The following is a 19,358-nucleotide window of genomic DNA, read 5'->3' on the forward strand; positions in this document are numbered from 1 at the left end:
GCCCTAAAGGCTAAAACTGTAGCTGCAGTTGTTTCAGTGGTGTGCTAGCAATAGTCCTTAATAGTACCATGTGTAAGATTTGCTGGTAAGCCATAGTGAGCAACAGATTCTGCAGAATTAACAGACAATAACAATAAATAACGAAACAAATAACAGAGCGAGAGACTAGTAACGGCGAGACGTGGAGTAGTGGAATCTCTTGAGAAACGAACTCTTTGTATGGCATATGGCATCTAAAATGTCTCTTTCCCCGTATGGAACTGCTTCTAACCATGTCAGCACTCTCTTTTCCCTAAATAATTCCTGTTCTCTGGGCTCTTTTCCTGCATTAATCTTGCGAAACTCTTTGTTTGTACTCATCACAAAGTTGTAGCTGCTTTTGTCAGAGTAAAACCCGGCCTGATGCGATTTGCTCAGTTACAGCTACGCATCACAAATTTCAAGCACAACTAACCTAATTTACGCTGGCAAGCCTGGACGGTGCCCCCGACTTTGAGCTCCTTTTGGTTCTTGCTCTGGTTCTGGGCTCTGGTTCTGGTTCGTTGCCTCGGCGAGGCTTCCCTGGCCGCAACCGCAGACCCAGCCCTGACGAGGCGATAAGGTGGAAACGGGAACGTGTTGTAGTCCGGAGAAGCTGCCCCTAATGATGCCACATGTCCTGTGGCAAGGTGAACCCCCCTCCATTTGCAGCTATAACTAAATACATAGTTTACTTCGTGGCTCGACGCTTTGTTCACGGCTGTTGCTTCTGATTCTGCTCATGTTCATGTTTTTAATTCCGTTACGCCTTTGTTGCCAAAAGGATAAGGGAAGTCGTGGGTGCCCCTCTGCACGGATTTGAAGCAGCGCCGAGAGCAGAGATTAGCGCTGGGGTTTTTGTGCGGTTTTGTCAGTTTGTTTTCGAGTCTGAAACACAGCGCAGAAGTTAATTAATTTTCGCTTATTTGATTGCGCCGAGTAGTTTGGGTTCTGTTTGGGTTTGGGTTCGGGTTCTAGCTATGGTTCTGTTTCTGGTCTGAATATTTGCACAAAATGAACAGGGTTTTTTCTATCTTTCTTATGAATCGTAAATATTGCCATATGTTCGCCCTCTTGTGGGGACGGAAGGAGGCGGGACGGATATCACAGCAATCTCGATGCAAACTTTAGTTGCTGTAGCTTTTATGGTCTATCGTGTTTATATTCACATATTTTTTTCGGCTAATATTTAATTTGTATGCGTTGCCTTCTTCTTCTTTTTAAAGTGTCCCTTATCTACGTGTTTTTTAACAATATCCAAGTGATTGACGAGCTGCTCAAGAATGTCTTCCAGCCGCATTACACGATTTTTTAGCCTAAAAAGGATGAGAAAAGGATTAACATTAGCCCAACCAGAATCTCTGATCACACACCGAAATAGCTCCTTCTCTTCTATGTCTGGTCGAGCATCTTCAAAGTGTTTTGAACTAGCAGAAGAAAGAGGTTACCTATTAATATTAATTTATTATAAATAAATTAAATTTACCCATGGGTCGGCGGTCGCTTTTGTTCCTCCTCTTCTGCGGCCAAGGCAGCCTCAATTTCGCGACGCTGGGCACGACGCCTCAGACAACAGTAGAATATCCAGTTAAAGGCCAAACCCAATTTCCTATAAACATACGAACCCAAATGACTGCGTCCCGTGGTAATTTCACCCTTTACCGAGTTGTAGGTTTCCATTATGATGGCCAGAAACATGTTCTAAGGGAAGATAAACATAAACGGAAGAGTCTTCAAGTGCTGTGCCAAAATCTCACCAGCAAAATGAAGAACATCAACAGAATGTATGTGAGAAAGTAGATGGGTCCCAGCACACGATTGGCCTGCTCAATGAGCTTGTACTGAAAGTCACCGAGGATCATGCGCACCATGGTCAAAATGGAGGTGGTAAAGGTATCAAAGTCGGGATGTTTAGTGCCAAAAAGAAGGAGACCCAACTGCGCATAGGCCAGAAAAACAATACCAAACATGAGACTAAAGCCTGCCAGGTCTTTGTAGCACTAAAAAAGGGGAAAGGAGTCGATGAGTGAATGAGAAATGAAATGAATATACGTAACCTATGTAAATGGTTAATAAATGTTAAATAAATGCAAAATAGTTTAAAATAATTGGAAAATAAATGCAGCAATAAATACCCTTCGCAGTGTTGTTGTAAACTGCACGAGAGTCTTGTTAAAGCTAATAAACTTGAAGATCTTGATCCACACCAGAAAGGCCAACAAAGCCATCATGTCCACATAAATGTTGTTCCAAAAGCAAAGGATATCAATGCTGAGAAAACCCTCATTTATGCGATGACCGGCGGTCAAAGCTTGCACATGAAATGTGTGCCAAATGTTGTAGCCAAAAGCTAGATAGCAAAACTGTCAGCAAAGGAACGGATGGGTCATACAAATATAGATGGAAATTCTGTAAAAATAAGTACCAACAAGACAATGCCATCGAGTACGTTTAGCAATGATCTGTAGTAGATTTTGAAGCCCGTTTTGCGCAATTCCTTCGTCTCAAAGATGGTGTAGTAGACGACCATTACATACCAGAAGATATAGCAAACCATTTTGAAGAGACTTCGCTCCGTGAAGAAGGAATACTCGCGAACAGTGCACAGATGGGTTTGAGGTATAATACAGCCAGTTGGGGGTATTTCAGCGATAAATCTAAGGGAGAAAGCAGATCCTCAAAGCAGCTAACTTTGGCATGTAGACTCTACGCACTTGGCACTCTGAAATATATCCGTATTCTCATTATACATATTAAACTCGATCACACACAGCCGCGCACCGCGATCCACCCATTTGAGGTTCTTCAGATCCTTGATCTTCTTCGTATTCGCTTCCTTTTCGTAGGTCAATTCCGCGGTGTAGCCACCAGAGCGGTACAAATTGAGCAGCGTCCAAATGGGTGTGGCATCCAATTGGCTCATCGTCTTGTATGCGGTGCTCTTGTGTGTGCCACCCGTCTCCTCCGTGGACTTGGAGTACGGTGCATAGCACGTGTTGAAGTAGCGTATAAAGGCGTCATTCACGTAGCAGCTACCGCGGCGTACGCGTATCTGACGGATGCGCGGTGGTCCCAGCATGAGATTCTCGTGCAGGAAGACGCGACCCTTGAGATGGGTCACCCACTTGGAGGTGTCATTGCCGAGGCCCATGGCATCGAAACTGCCAGCAGCACCGCCTGTGCCACCGCCTCCACCGCCACCGCCACCGCCACCTTTCTTTGTGGACACTTCTGCATCGGAATTATCCTGATCGGATTCCCCATCGCTGGGTTCGCCATCGATTGCTCGAGCACTTCTGCCACCTGACTCCTGACCATCATCCTCTTCATCATCATTCTCCACATAACCATCATCCTCCATGTACAAACGATCTTCGATGAGACGAAGTTCCCTGGGTCGGTACTCATCGTTGTGGCCCTCATCAATTGCTCGAATCCTACGCCCTCCCCATGCCTCCTGCCCCTCCTCTTCGTCGTTCTCCTCATAACCTACCTCCTCCAAGTACACACGGTCTTCGGGCACGCGAAATCTCTGCGGTTCCTCGACGTCCGCCGGCGGGCTCTCATCGACTTCCGCAGTTGTATTTGTATCTTCTTCAGCATCGTAATCAATTGTTGTGTTGGGCTTTGCCCCCGTACCATCACCCAGATATATTGTCGTGCCTCCATGTAGGGTAACCAAAAAGTTAAACTCCAAATAGTCCCACCAATCCGAGACAGTGAGTATTTTTTCAAAGGAAATGGTCACCGTGGGCTCCACAACCATTTCGCGTACGCTAAAAAGTTGCTTTATTGTGGTGTTCAGGTAGTACATGTACGGTTGACGCACCGATAGAGCCACTGGAAGGAAAAATGAAAGGGAAAAGGAATTGTAAGGATTACTTTTATGTCCTTGATGTAGGGGACTGCTAACACTCGAACAAGTAATCATAAAAAACTACTAATGGGGTCCCGTTAAGTGTCTGTTACTGCTTGACAATCTGTGGCCGGACGCTATTACAGCTCACTGTGAGCGCTGTCTGAAGGCTCACTATTAGCGCTCTCGGACAGCACTCGCTTGCTCTCTCGATCCACAGTGTAGATTCGACACGGCTCTCCAGCTAGATTTAGCAACTCCCCACTCTTCCCCACTCACCAATTGATGTTAGCACTAGAAAAATGAGAAACACTGCAAACTCCATGAGTGCATCGCGCACCTCCTCATCGCTGGAATAGTAAATTCGCGACTGCTTCACCCTCGCGGTCTCGGTTTTGTGGAACTTGCGTCTGACGGTGGTGCCACTCGGTGTTGGTGGCTTTTCTGGGCTCGAATCTTTATCTTTCTTGCGTCCGAACAGCACTCGTTTTTCCACTGTCGGTTTTTCCTGGATGTCCGCTCTCCGGGCCGACGGCTCCGGCCGGTCTGCCTGCAATGCGGTTCGAGGTAGCGGCGTCGCTTGAGCTGGCTCTGCAACGGGCACACGTTTGGCCAACTGAGCACGAGACGGAGCCTGTTCCCGCCTGGTGGCTGCTCCCTCGCCGGCCATGTAGCTTCTTGGGGAACGCGGCATAGTCGGCGGCGGGATACCACGTGTTCGAGACAGTGCTGGCATGCCACGTAGCTGAGCCACTTGCGATATGCCACGTGGCGGAGACGGTGGTGGATTGCCACGAGGTTGGGTCGGTGGTTGGCTGCCACGTGGTTGGCTCGGCTGTGGGCTGCCACGTAGCTGTGTCACTTGCGAGATGCCACGAGGGTGAGTCGGTGGTGGACTGCCACTGCCACGGGGCTGAGTCAGCGGTGGACTGCTACTGCTACGGTGTTGAGCCGTCTGTGGGTCGCCACGGGGACTGCCATGAGGTGGAGTCGGCAGTGGACTGCCACTGGGCTGAGTCGGCGATGGGTTGACACGGGGGGGTCTTGGCGGTGGGCTTGGCCGCTGACCCTGGGATCCTCCTTGTGTCTGACCCTCTTTGTTCTGTTTATCCATTTTGAATGAAAACGTTTCTTAGAACTTTTTTTTTGCTGTAGAATTTGTGCCTTTAAGATGGCTGAGCACTGAAAACTGAGACTTGGCAAAGACCCCAATGACAGTCATGAATCTTGAAGCTTAAATAATGCCTACTCTGACCTGGCACATGCCACAAAACGAGATACAGAACCCAAGGTGGTGCCCAGACAGCTGCTGCTCCTGCACACAGCAAACTCCATTCATATGCATATTTCATGCGTTAACGCCAGCATTTGAATTGCAACACGAACAGGGGGACGGGGGAACAGGATGTGAAAGAAAAGAAGAAGCCATCGCAGGCTGCTCTTGATTTATGGTCCCCCCACTGTTGTTCTCCTTTTCCCACCTGTGCGCTATCTGCGCAGGTTGAGCTGTCAGCAGAAATCAAGCGTACAAGACAACAACTAGAAAGTCCCATTGCAAAATTTAAAGACGCTCTTAAATGCTCTCAGCAATGGTGCGCTCTTAACTTTTCGTCGACGCTTAAGTGGATGGCCGCAGGTAGCCAGAGAGGATCTCCGTTTCGCACTGCGCATCTCCCTCTGTCCTTTAAGCGCATGAGCCAAAGCAATTACTCAATTACACCCCCAATGCAGAGGCAAAGCCGCTCTCAGAGAATCTCACCGTTTAGATTTCGATTAGCTTGGAATCACTGCAGCGGGGGGAGAGAGTGCCAAGTAAACTTTTTTTGGTGGAACGTGTTCCGGAATTTATAAAAAATGTCGTTTCCGTGCCCAAATGGCAAATGGCAACCAAATAGCAAGCCAAATTGCAATTGCGTCACAGTGCGTCCCTTTGCTAGCAGCGCAAATAACGGTACTTTAGCTTTTGTTTGCTTTGCTTCTGGCAGAGACAGAGTGCGTGAACGAACGCAAGACGTAAGAGGTGCCAATCCGCTCTTAGGTGCTCTTCAAGCGATGCGCTCTCAACATTTCGCTCCCACTGCAGGTCGTTGCACTGCATTTTTTTCATTACAAAAAAAAGCCAAAACTCTTCAAATGAATTCTCTTTTGCTTGCTAATGATCTCCTCGCGTCTACCTGATCCCTTCTAGAGCATAGCCAAAATCACTCACACACACCCATACAGACATTGCAGAGGCAATGCCGCTTTCATTGAATCTTCTCACCGACTAGACTTCGTTGACCCTCAAATGGCTTTAGTTGGAAAGAGAGCGCCAAGTTAAAAGCTCCCTGCGCAGATGCACGTTAGTTCGTGTCGTCGAACAAATTTAAAGCGTTTAAAAACAATTAAATGTACCGCAAAAACTATATAGAGAGCGGAAAGCAGAAAAATGCGGCTGCCCAAAAGGCAAGAAAAGCCTAATTGAATTGAGTCGAGAAAAATTTAACTTATATAACTTTATATGCATACATACATATGTACATGCAAATTGTCTTGGTCATTTGAGCGCCAATGGAATTATTTATTTATAATTTTATAAATCCTAAGAAGTTGCACAATTTTTTTCCCATTTTTGTAATGATGTTAATTTCAACTAAATTATACCCACATCATAAGCCATACCTTTGGTACGAAAAAGAGAAAGGAAAAATTTCCCCAATAGCACAAGAATATCTTTATATGTACATAGATATACATATGTATAAATAATTCCCAAAAAATGTTCTTTAAATATTTTATTATGTATTTGTAAATCTTTAAAACCTCTAGATTTGGTCTGTTTTTTCCATTTTGTTTGACCTATCGATACGAATTATTTCCAATTCAAATACTCTTGAAAGAGTTTGAATTCTCACACATATGTATGTATTTGTATAATATTTATTATGTTTATATATATATTTAAATGTAAATAAAATGTTGCTCTTCAACCCTCTATGCAAATTTAAGTACAAATTGAACAACAAATTGTGTGTGTTTTGTATTTGAAATCAATTGATGCGAGATAAATTAAAATAGAATATAGTTTAAAACTATTAATGACTATAAAATGATGTCTGAAGTAAGGTGAAATATAAGCAATCCCCCGATATGGATGTATCTTTTGTGACGTTTTGTTAGGATATCAACTAAAAGTGACTTTAGTTACAGCTATTAGTTAATTGATGATTGCATGTTTTTTTCACAGAATTTTCTACAAGTTATTTTAGCGTTTTTTGTGTTATATTTTATTAAGACTTTCTTTCATGTAAAAGTTGCTTCCAACGAACGGAATTTCGAATGTTTTGTGGGTTATTGTTTGTGCCCGACTACATTTTACATTTATATTGATTTATTTATATTTTTGTTTCTTATTACTTAGGTAACTTAAGAATAATTTGCTAAGTTGTTTCTCTTGATTGGTGCGAAAATATGATATTCCTTTTAGCGCCTGCCTTTTGCCAGGGTTTACAATTGATTTTCTCTTTTTGCTTAACTATTTGGCTTTGAAAAACACTTTGGCGCCACACAACGCAGCTTCATTCAATTTCTGAGGGGGGATTTGCTTATTTTTTACTCGTATTTTTTTATTTAATTTTTGGATTTGTTTGCCGACCACATTGAATAGTTTTGGTTTGGTAGTGTATGACGATGGTTGAGGGGTTTTTTTCAGCAAATGTGATTACAACAAGGATGCAACTTTTAGGCTACTTCTTTGGTTGGATTTGTGGTTTGCCATTCCATTCCGTCCCATTCATCTTTTTTTTATTTGTGCACTCTATTTTATCTTTCTATTTATCTTTAGCTTTAGCTGTGTGTGCGTGTGTGTGTGTGTGTTTGTGTGTATTCACTTATCAGATACATTTTTGTAATTGGTCCTTTGGTTTCAGAACTTTGCTTAAAAGGCACAATTGTTTAAGCTATATAGTTTCCATGCATCCTCTGTCTGCAGGGGGGTTTGGGGTGTGTTTGTGTGTCTAGTACGGCTTGGCCGCATCCTTGGAACGTTTCAGTTGGACCTTCAAACGCTTGGTCCCTATCTGGAAACCATGCATCGCCTGTATGGCCGCATTGGCCGAATGTGGATTATCGTACGAAACGAAGCCAAAGCACTTGGATAGATTCGTTTGCTTATCGATGAACACCTTGGCCGACAGCACATTGCCAAAAGGCAAAAATGTCGAGGCGAGATCCGTATCAATGAACTCCTGAGGTAGATGATAAATGAACAGATTGCTGCCATCGGGACCTAAGTGGGAAAATATTTTATTAATTTAGTAAAATTTTGGTAAGATTTCTGTGCTTGCACTCACCCTCGATCTGTTTGCCAGCCACACCTGCGGCGGCTGCTTGCAGGGCACTGGCATTCAGGGACTGTGACGAAACGCCATAGGAAGCACCCGGCACAGATCCATTTGTCAGTCCACTCAGGGCGGGTGAGTAGGGATCGGAGGCACTTGTGGTCCCTGCAAAATATATGTAAATATTTATGGTCAAATAATTTCGATATTTATAGCAAAATTTTTAATTTTTCGATGTTGATTTCCTTGAAAAAAAAAGCTATATGTACATATGTACTTGCAACAGAGCACTCGCACAGGAAGAACACTCGTGCACAGATGGAAACGGGAACACACACACACACACAGAGAAAAATACACAAATGCATAAATCTATGTATATAGTTACATCTGAACAATGAACGTGCCCCGAGTTGAGTTAACGCATATGAGATTTTCCCTCTTCCCTTACTATTTATTATTACTTTTTGACTTTCCTTTTCCCATTTTCACACTTTGCTGTTTTTTTTGTTTCACTCCATCCTTTACCATTATTAAATTTGATATTTTTTCTTTTATTTCGCTTTTGTGTACATATCATGAAAAATTTGTTTGCCTTTGTTGTTTGGTCTCCCAGCATGGCGCCCCTTTTAATCGAGCCTGCCGTGCCCCTGCCAAAAAACACCTCTGATGCTTGCTTTGTGCAATAATCTGCCCTTTCTCTTTTTTTTTGGTTTGGTTTTTTCTGCTCTCTACTACAAATTTATTACTTTCTTTAGTTTTTTCATAACGTTTTATTGCATTTCATGGGTGTTTTTTATGTTCTTCCAAAAAGCTGGAGTGCATTTTTCATGGCAAACATTTTGGGATGGGGTGCCCATTTTAGATGAAAATTAATTTTCATGTTTGCAGAATCCATAAAACTGAAGTTTTGCTAATTGAAAATGAACTGTAATCGGAGGGGTTGGAGCCAAAAAAATCAACGTCAATTTATTGGCAAAACTTTAGGTATTTGATTTGGTTTTATGTGGGCAATTATCGTTTGTTCAAAAAGTTTTTTTCCGTACAAAGGAATTATTTAGCAGGGCGTGGATCCCTTTTATGAAGCGAGTAGCCGATAGCAGGAATATGTTTCTAGGCTCTTCATTTAGAGTTTTAAATAATATTGCTGTTAGGATGCTAAAATTATTTCCAGATCCTTTGAATGAATGGGTTTAAGTTAAGTTATATTTCTTCTTTCCTTTTCTTTAAGCCTTGACTTTGGTCTGTTTATATGTGATTTTCTACTCTCATTTTTTTTCAATTTTAATATTTAGAAAAATTATTTTTTCTGCAAATTTAAAACTGCGGCCCGTAGAATATCTGCCTGACTCTGCGACATGTCTCTTTCATATTGATATTTTTCTTATTTTGACTATGTCTTTTTATAAATGCAATCACCGATGCATTGTATGGAATTCCATTCTTTATTCTTTTTTTTTGTCAGCACATTGATTTGAATTATTTTTCCCGTTTGGGTTTGCTTCTTTTTTACATTGTTATGGCATCGATGTGTTGGTTTGAAAATATCATATTTTTTTATTGACAGAGATGGGCAAAACGGATAAACACAAACAACAAATACACGGAGCACAAAAACCTGAATTAGAAACTTTTGCACACAGATACACAGATAGTAAATAGGTACATACATACATATGTGTGTAGAATTTACTAGTGGTAGTGGATTTTGGGAGACCAACAAAGATAGGAATATACATATAGACAATTTTAATTAACAATAGAGTTTTTGGTACTGACAGAGCCTGCGGAAATTGGTAAAGGCCCTTATATTAGTGAGAGGGGGAAGAGGCTTGATTGGAAAGGGTTTCAGGTATCAAGCTGGGAGGAAAGGGAACAAGTTGGAATAAACAGTTGGGAAGCAGCTTGGAATATGGTTACAAAACATATTTTTGGACCAGCTGGAAGTTTTAGGAGATATTATTTTAAACCAAGGGATTCAAGAAACAGGTTTTGTTACTATTCTTTTTCACTTTAAGAGATGATCTCTGAAGAACAATCTTAAGCTTGGATTTTGTATCATTAAGGTAGAGATTTTATTTTATAAGAGATGCGCTCTTAAATTTAATTAATTTTACTCTTAGGAGTAAAATTGACTATCAATCTCATATTTTGAAATGTACAATAAATTGTGAATAAATGTTATTTTTCTGGGCAGATGCTTTGTGTAGTGTTAGTATTTTCAGCAGGGCGCAGCGGGGCGTGGCTAAGCTTGGGGCGCTCATGCAGGTGTGGGGGGCAAAGGGCTCTCCCACTTTTTTGTAAGTGTAAGTAAACCGCTAGTGGTAGAACCCCTTGTTATAGTACATTATAAGACAAAACAGTTAAAACACTTACACAGACAGATTGGATACAAGAGGACACCAAACACACACATGGATACATGGAGTATAAAGACACAATCGGAGTTGAGGATTTCGATCTACTTACAGAGCGCATTCAGCGACAGCGTTTGGCCGGCGCTCGACTGATGCGCCTGGGGCATCAGCTGGGACATGCTGTACGGATGCGGAAGCAGCTGTGCGGCAGAGGACCCTGCTCCGGGCTGGGCATAGATCAGTGAGTGCTGCTGTTGACGTTGGTTGATGATGCTGCTGCTGCTGCTGGTCGCAGGGTGATTGTGGATGCTGTGTATGCTGTGGTTGCTGTTGCTGCTGCTGTTATTGTTGTTGCTGTTGTTGTTGGGGGCGATGGTGAGCGGATGCTGATGATGGTGCTGCTGGTGGGGTGAGGGCGCGGCGGCTAGCAGTGTTACCAGATTCTGCATAGACAGGGATGGAGCGGCGAGCAGTCCAGCGCTAGGAGCATGCCCGGCGGCAGGGAGCCCGATGCTGCTGCCGCTGCCACCGCCGCCGCCGAGGGATGCTGCGGATGATGATGCGCCGCCGCTGCCAAGTGAGAGAGGTGCTGTGGATGCGGCTGCTGCTGCTGCAGCCGATAGAGTTGCTGCTGCTGCTGCTGCACCGACGGATGTTGCCCCGACCCCGGGTGGGCCGTGCTGGCTGTGGTGTGTGGCACTGTTATCCGGTGGATGGAAATTTAGTCCTGATTTTCCATATTTATTTTTTGTTTGTGTTTTTTTTTGTACAGTTTTTGAGTTTTTGGTTTTATGGTTTTAAGGTTTTGGTTGAGTTGGTTGAGTTGATTGATTGATTGATTGTTTTTTTTGTACATGACCACAGAGTCAATCATAGACATACCAAAAAATGTTCAACGAATATTTATATATAAAAAACATAGAAGAAAACACACACCCAATTGGATTATTTACATTTACAAAAATTATACAAAAAAAATTAATTTTGATATTTAATTTTTTGTGTTTTAGGTTTGCAATGCAATTATTTTTTTGTTTCGATTTTCATCGATAAAAAATTAATGTAAATATTTAAACATACAAATCAAAACCAATAGTTCAACAAATAGTAAAAACAAATAAATCACGGAACAGAAAAGAAACGAAAAATAGGGGAGGGGAAAAACAAGAACAATATGAAAATGTAAAACATAAAATGATAAAATCAAATAAACATACAAAACTAATTGATTATTAAATACTAAAATAAAGAGAAAACTAAAGAAACTGGAAATTATTTTTTAGATCATTTATAAAAATGTTTAATTTAGTTTTAATTTAAATTAAAGTTCCAAGTAATTGAAATTGAAAAAAGGCTTGAAATTAATGCCAAATAAAAATTGATTTTTAAAATTAATTTGTTGCTCATTTTCAATTAAATAAAAAATAGTTTCGATTAAATTATATAACTAAAAGGGTTACAAAATAGTTCAAATAATAAGAAAAGTGTGTGAATCAAATAAAAATTGAGATAAATAAGGCGGGGATGCAAGGAGTTAAATAACAAATAATAATTTAAAAAATAAATATATAAACCAGAGACAAAATCAAACTGTTAAATAAATACATTAATCTCAATTTCAATCGAATGCAGTTAGACATAAGCTTTAACAAATTTCAATTAAACTTAATCAATTGTATCAAATAAATGAGGTAAAAAATCTTAAGAGGCGGGCAAAAAGAAACAGGAAACAAAGGGAAGACTTCCGTTGCGGATTCATTCCCATGTTTCATAAATGGCGGAGCGGGCGAATGAGTGAAAGCTTTTTCTACACAAAACAAGGAGCCTATCAAACACATAAGAAAGAGAGATGTGTGTGTGCGTGTGTGTGTGTGTGTGGAGTAGAGAAAGATATGGACACAGAGACATTCACGTGGTGGAACGGGGGTGGAAACACGGGGGGATATTGTCTAGCATTTTTAAAGAATATGCACAAAAAATTGCTTTCATCGCTATGAATGAGCTTCCAGGAGGCTTTGGGTGGGAGTACCTGTCTGTGTGTGTGTTTAGTTTGGACTCCCCTTAGATCCTTAGATCTTCCTTTCCCCCACATCTTTTTGTGGGCATAATAAAACTTTAAGTGTTCTCACCTGCGGACAACTACAGGGTTACTTTTTTTCTTCTATTTTGCCACATTGGAATTGCATTTGTTTTACATGCCAGCGCCTCTTGCGGCATTCCCCAGGCTATTGGGGCAGTCTCGCCTTTGTTTTTTGTATACCCCAGCCGCATTTTCTATGGTTCCCTTCTGTGCTGCTTTGCCTTTGATGGCGCCTTGGCCCTGGGGCACTACGCCAAGTCTTGCAAAAATGTTCAACTTGCAGAAGAAAAAAAATACACAAAGACGTTCTTGCTTGGATTATTTCTTTGTGATTTCTGCCCTCACGTGTTTTGGGTAAACGTTCTTCATGTGTGCGACGAGTAAAATATTCCTTTTGCATGCCAAATAATTAGCTACCACGTTGAAATGCCTTTTTCCAAACTTAAATAAAGTTTCTTCGTCATCTTTGGCCAAAATTGGTTAAATCAACAAACGTTTACAGGTCCGCCGCATCCACTTAACGGTTTCCATTCAGCACTTACGTAGAATATACAACAAAGAGGGAGAAAGAAACTTCGAGTGGAGGAGGAAGCAAAACGTAGAGGACACGTTCCATACATTTGCTGGCCATCAGAGTTCCTTCTTTCTGGTACTGGCAGCTCCTTCTGCCAGCCTCGGCTCTTGCCTCTGCCAGCCAGCTTCTGCTGCTCCTCTTTCTGCTCTGGATGAGGAGCTCTGACATTTAAAAACGTCATTTGTTATTCAAGTGGCATACGTCGTCGCTCTAAGTTCCTTCTAACTGCCCCTGACTGTCCCCGACTGCCCCTTGACCGTCCCTGACTGTCGCCGCTTACTGTCCGCTTACTGTTCCTGCCGTGAAATCGGCAGTTCCCTGCAGCTATAACCCAGCAATACCCTTTCGCTTTACATGTGTCTTGGTGGGATTTTTGTATTGAGTGATCAAGTTTGCAGGTTGCACAAGAAGTTAATTATTAAGGAAGATTGTGAAAGTTTTTCGGCTTGCAAAATTCTCTTTTAAGGACTTTATTTCCTTAGCCTCCAATGCTCTAATTCTCTAAGAACTATTCTCAAAATTCTGTAGCAGTTTTGTCGTTCGTAAGAGCATCCTAACTTTCCCCTATGTATGTATACATATATCCTTGCTCGTATTTTTTGTTTGTGCTTTGTGCGATTACATCACGCGCCGCTCAACATTTGGCTGTCTGTGATTCCCCCTTTTACGAGAATTTCATTCTTTTTTTTCGCTCTGTCTCTCTGTCCTGTTCCTTGCCGAGTTCTGCTGTTTGTTCAAGCTTTCTCTTGTGCTTGATTTGTTATGCGCAAAATGTTCACGTTCACGTCGAGACGGACCACTGGCCAGACGTAGAGTTGGGGGCGTGGCACGTCGGTCATTCTAATGAAGCGACGTTGCATATGCAACACGTTTACATTGACGCCCTGCACGTGTGTTCACGGGGGCTGTCTGTGGTTTCTGTGTGTGTGCGTATGTGTGTGTGCGTGCGTCCGAAATCTGTGTGTCCGTCTGGGAGGCCATCATCATCGCTATCCTGCTGTTGTTGTTGTCATCCCCTCTCATTGTCGTTGTCCACCTTTTAATCCTATTACAATGTTTTTGTTTTATTCATCATGGCTGCTCTTCAGGCTGGTGGGCCTTCTTTCTGGTCCTTGTGCTGCTCCTGCTTCTGGCCTAGCCTTTCCCTCGTTTTCTCTCTTTATTTGTCTGTCTCTTCGTCTGCATTTATGCAAATTTCGTTGCTTAAATTGAAATTAATTATTTGACAGTTGTCGCTGGGCTGCACAGAGGGATTGCGGGGGGAGCACAGCTTTTGTCCAATTCTTCACTTTTGTTTTGCTTTATGCTCCTGTCTAAACCGAGATTCCTGTTTATAAATGCAGCAACGACAGGCTTTGGCATTTAACAAAAAAAGAGGCAAAAAGTGAGTTTTATTTGTAAGTATTACAGTAATTCATGTTGACTTTTTTGAGCGTTCAACAAATGACTGCAGTGGAGCTTTCTGTGAAACTAAGCGAAAAACATCTATCTTTGGCGTTACGCACATTAACCGTTTTTATTGCTTTTTTTTTTTTGTAATATTATTAGAAAATGTATTCAGATTTTCTCCTGATATTTGTATGCAATTTTAAATTACAAAAATATTGAAAAGTTAGCTAGAATCTGCACACCAATAAAGTTGAAGAGAGTTTACTTCAAATTATTGTTACAAAGTGAAGAAAATAAATTTCCTAATTTGAATTCTATTTTTTTATTACATTTCTTACTTCCTACTTTTTTTTTCAGTATACAAAATAAAACATGTGAGTGGCTACCACCTACTCCTGACAGCTCTTTCAACCTTCTGCGACAAACGATTTCATGTACATGGTGTTGGAAATTAAGTTTAAAAATTATAAAAAAATAACTTCCTAATTGTATTTATATTTTCACTTCACTAGGAAAAAAGAACCTATTTTGATCAGTATTTAAAAAAAAACTATTAAGCATCTTCCACCTACTCCTGGCAGCTCTTGCCACTAAAAAATCTTGCAATACTCTTCTAGTCCCCAATTAAACACACACTCACACTCGAAGGGGTAAAATGTTACGATCAAGTGAATAAAACACGGCCAAAATGAATGAGAAAAACAGGAAATTTAAATTAAGTATACTACAAAAACACGAAATTAAAATTACAAATAATGCGGATTCATTTGTTCTCTTTGTGTGCGGGTTGCAGTAAAAAGAAAAACACAAATAAAGTGCGCGATAAAGAGATACAAAAATATAAAAAAACTCACTAAAATACGATTAAAATTCTTTTGGGTGGAAAAATAACGAGAAAATGGGTGAAACGGAACAGAGACAGACATATATAATGAAACGATAGGGACAGAGACAGATTCAAATGATGCAACGCTGTGGATTTGTCTGTAACTTTGAGCTAAAACAGATCGATCGGATGGGGTTTTGGGCTTAGGTTTGGGTTCGGATTGGGGGCAGGTTTTAACCTAAGGGGCTCTTAGCATTCTAAGTTTTTCTCCACTCACCTGGCAGATAATGTGCCGGACTCAGTCCGTAGCTGTGCAGCTGTTGGTACAGCTGTAGGTGCGCCGCTGCTGCTGGATCTCCGCCTAGGTAGGCCGCTGCCGCCGCCGCAGCTGCTGCTGCTCCTTGGTGCGGATTACCCCCCAACAGTGTAGGCGCCAACGAGGCATTCAACTGTGCGGACGTGGGCACCGAGACCAGTGCTGTCTGTGTACCGCTGCCCGCCTGCTGCACAGGTGGTACGGCAGCCAGTGCTGCTGCCATTGAGGGATTGGGCCTAGCCGCCGGGGGTGGTGCCGCTATTAGGGCGGTGGCTGTGTTGGCGGTGGGCGTGTTGGCAGCCGCGGATGCTCCACTCGGCGTTTGGCTGGTCAGCGCATTGATGCCGCAAAAGGCGTGCAGCTGCTGCATTTTCTTTTGGTCCTTTTCCTTTTGCGTGTCGGCGAATTTGACGACCAGTGGTGCGGAGCAACCCTCCATGGTTTGACTTTGGTGAAGGGACTGAAAAGGGGGAAGGATAATGTATGTAAATTTGTAATTTTAGTGTCAAATTGCTTTCTCAATTTTTCATATTCTTTCCTCAGTGAAAACTATTTTTTTGTATTGTTATTGATTTTTTTTGAGATTATTAATCAGAGCGCTCACTAGGAGCGCACACACTGTTAACGGATCGTGGTAACATTCTGCAAACCTGCGCTTTTAACAGCGCCGTTTCCCTGTTAGCGCTGCTGCCCCTCAACAATCTTTAGAAATTCGATTATATTTTCTATTATATTTACATTAATAGTTTAGTTCTTTCACTGTTAAATAATTCGAACTTTCACCTTTCATTAATGTAAAACTATTTCATTCGTTCGGCACGAAATCCCAGTAATAAAACCCCTGCAACAACGAACTTCTTTTTTTACTAGCCCCCTCCTTGCACCCAAATTACACGACACCTCTTTATACCTACCAAAAGAAGTCCAACCACCTCCAGAAAACTGTGTGCAATGTCAGCCTTCTTCAGAAAACTGTTTCTAACTACGAGGACCTGTTTAAAAAGGTCGGAAATTTCCCTAATTACTTTGTAGCCAAGAACAGACGCAGCTGCAACTGAACGGGCAGCGGCAGGGGCAGCAGTGGAGCAGCAACGACAGTGGCAAAACAATGCGCCGGCCATAAAAGTCGCGCCAGAGAGCCGCAAGAATTATAGTCAATGTAATTAAAGAGCACTTCTGGTGCCTGCCACGATACAGGCGGGCCGAGGCCAGGATGCAGGCCAGAGTTGCCACCGTTTGCCGCCACCACAATTGAGCGGAAGTTTTTGGGGCGCCCCGGGAGCCGCAGCCGCCATAGCCGTTGGATGAGTTTCAATGATAAACTCTACATAAACCGGAAAATAAGTAAAGTGGCTAACCCAGGAAACAGTGCTCCCAGTCCACCATTGTAACACAGCCTCAGTCCCCTCCCCGCAAGACCACCAGCCTCAGCCTCAGACCCTACCACAGCCTAAATGGCAGCCTTGACTAAATGTTTGGCCTGGATTCGCGCGAGAGTTCAGAGTGGAATTTTGTTTGTTTTTGGGCTTAGCAGAAAGGTGTAAATTAAGTCGCCTAAGCGTACAAATGGGTCTGCGCTGTCAGTTGTCTGTTGTGGCGCGCTGAGGAGGGAGCCTGGGCCGGGGGACACGGCTTAAGTGCGCGTCATTATTCTGCTGCTGTAAGCCTCAACTCTGCCTCAGTGGCCACACAATTTATCAAACTCTGAGCAGTCCTGCAGTGACTGCTGCAACGCTTTTGAGTATCTGCTGAAAATGCCAAAGGGAAGGAGATGCCAGATAAAACCCCTAGAGGAAGTAAGGCATTTTAAATACATACAAAATGATCAACGAATTGTAATTTAAGCAACAATAATTGTTTATTATACAACAGAAGTCAGTGCAAACATTGAGAATATTTTAAAACATTTGCTGGCACTCGCTTCGTGCCCATGAAAATGATTAAAAATTACTTTCATTTTTCCGCTAGCATTTCCTTCAATTTCTCGTCGAGCTTCTCCTCTCTTCACCCCTTTTGTCCACCAACCAAAACTGTAACTGTAAACGACTTAAATGATCCGTTAGCTTAGTCCAGAGTTGAGCATTAAAAAAGCTGAAACGAACCGCATACCGAAACAGCGCTCTAGTGGAAATCCAACCACTTGACAAATTAGCGAGAGACGAAAGCGAAAAAAAGGAAGAGGGAAATCTGCATGCGTTGAAAAATGCTACCATCACTTGCTTTCTCAACCCCTCAACCCCTTCTTCCCTCTTCTATCTCTATTCCTGTTTTATGTATAGAAAAACAGAGTTAATGGCGGAGCAGTGCAGAATAAATTGCTGGGGCTATAAACATGGCACATTAATATTAAATGCATTTTTGCCAACGGCTATCAGCTTGAGCTGCAGAGCATCTTGGGGTGGTGTAGCAGGGCTTGGGAGGTAGCTAGTGGGTGGGTTAAGCGGTGGTGCCTGGGTCTTGGCAATTTCATCGTCTTTGGATTGCATTTGATGGCCCTGCATACTTTCAGGCGTCAATAGACTGCAATGACTTTGCAAACCCACGCCGCTTGACTGGACAAGACGAAGCCAAATCATTTTGGCCAGGGCCAAGCAGCAGCTATTCAGCTTCCAGTTACCAACTGCAGCTACCAGCTCTCAGCTCATCCTGCAGCTCCCATCTCCCGCTAAGTATCAGCTTTGCTTGGGGCCATCTTCAGGTCGTGGCGCCAACCCAAGCCCAAGCTCATTGCTGGCTCGTGCGTGACTGGCATGCCGTAATTTGACTTCAAATGCATTAAAATCGCTGAGACACACACATAGACACATGTGCCTGTACAGTGGTAACTCGTGTGTAGGAACATAGCATAGAATAATTTGAGGGAGGTTCTTGGATTTTTACAGGAAGAAGAGTTCCAGAAAGACTCCCGGAAAGAGTAACAGAAGGAGTCCCAAAAGGGTCCCAAAAAAAGTCCCAAAAGCAGTCCCAGAATGAGTCCAAAAATAGTCACAAAGAGCTCTCAAAGAGAATTCTAGAAAGAGTCCCAAATCCACTCTCTGCAGAACCCGGACCACGATGCTATCGCAACTCCAGTAGAAAAAAACACTTAAAGTACAGTAAAACCAAGCATACAATCAAGTACAGTATGTACTCACTTCTCTCTGTAATAGCTTCTATCTCTCTGTGTCTCTCTATGTCTCCCTGTGCATGTAAATGTGTGCCTGTATGGCTTTATAATGGCTGTGTCCCACCCAGCACCCACAACACAACATTCATCTTGCAAAAGGCGACAAATTATGTGCAATATACACAGAAACAGAGGCGCAGACAACATGCTTGGACTGCCCAGAACTCTAGCTCCCACTTCCCGCTCTCTCTCTCTCTCCCTGCCGCTTACAATGTGTCTCCCTTTCTCTTTCGCTCTGCTTACATGAGTTTGTGTGTGTTTGGCTGTCGGAAGTTTGTAATTTGGCCTGTTTCCGGCGCAAAACTTGCATTAGTGTACACTCGTAAATGTGTGTGTAGGGGTGTGTGTGAGTGTGGGTGGTCTATCCAGCATTCCCGTTGACTTCTTCCGCTGCCAGAGGCGGCGTCTTGCTTGCATTTCTCCTTCCTGTTTGCCATTGCATGCGGTTTTTGTTGCT

At 42.6% G+C, this 19,358-nt stretch overlaps 2 protein-coding genes across 7 annotated transcripts in view; both read right to left on the minus strand.

Moving 5' to 3' along the window:
• Window positions 1–1,196: 1,196 nt before the first annotated feature.
• On the minus strand, window positions 1,197–5,127 carry LOC117900900. Its single transcript, XM_034811451.1, has 8 exons — window positions 4,154–5,127; window positions 2,733–3,858; window positions 2,444–2,675; window positions 2,154–2,381; window positions 1,776–2,018; window positions 1,505–1,719; window positions 1,392–1,445; window positions 1,197–1,334 (listed from the first exon to the last, which is right to left on the minus strand). The coding sequence occupies exons 1-8, from the start codon at window positions 4,986–4,988 to the stop codon at window positions 1,208–1,210; spliced, it is 3,060 nt and encodes a 1,019-aa protein (XP_034667342.1). The 5' UTR covers window positions 4,989–5,127; the 3' UTR covers window positions 1,197–1,207.
• Window positions 5,128–7,126: 1,999 nt separating this feature from the next.
• The window catches only part of LOC117900901 (CUGBP Elav-like family member 1), a 56,928-nt gene continuing 44,696 nt past the window's right edge, over window positions 7,127–19,358 (minus strand). For 3 of the 6 annotated variants that reach the window (XM_034811452.1, XM_034811458.1, XM_034811456.1), the window contains 4 exons: window positions 15,697–16,195; window positions 10,663–11,277; window positions 8,206–8,358; window positions 7,127–8,141 (listed from right to left, as the gene is read on the minus strand). In XM_034811452.1, the coding sequence (XP_034667343.1) occupies window positions 7,870–8,141; window positions 8,206–8,358; window positions 10,663–11,277; window positions 15,697–16,195 (1,539 nt within the window). In that variant the 3' untranslated portion in view covers window positions 7,127–7,869. Of the gene's footprint in view, window positions 8,142–8,205; window positions 8,359–10,662; window positions 11,278–15,696; window positions 16,196–19,358 lie in introns of those variants that run through there. The other 3 variants (XM_034811453.1, XM_034811455.1, XM_034811457.1) reach the window with 3 other exon arrangements.

The sequence above is a fragment of the Drosophila subobscura genome, chromosome U, assembly GCF_008121235.1.
Source record: "Drosophila subobscura isolate 14011-0131.10 chromosome U, UCBerk_Dsub_1.0, whole genome shotgun sequence".
In the NCBI taxonomy this organism is placed as follows: Eukaryota; Metazoa; Arthropoda; class Insecta; order Diptera; family Drosophilidae; genus Drosophila; species Drosophila subobscura.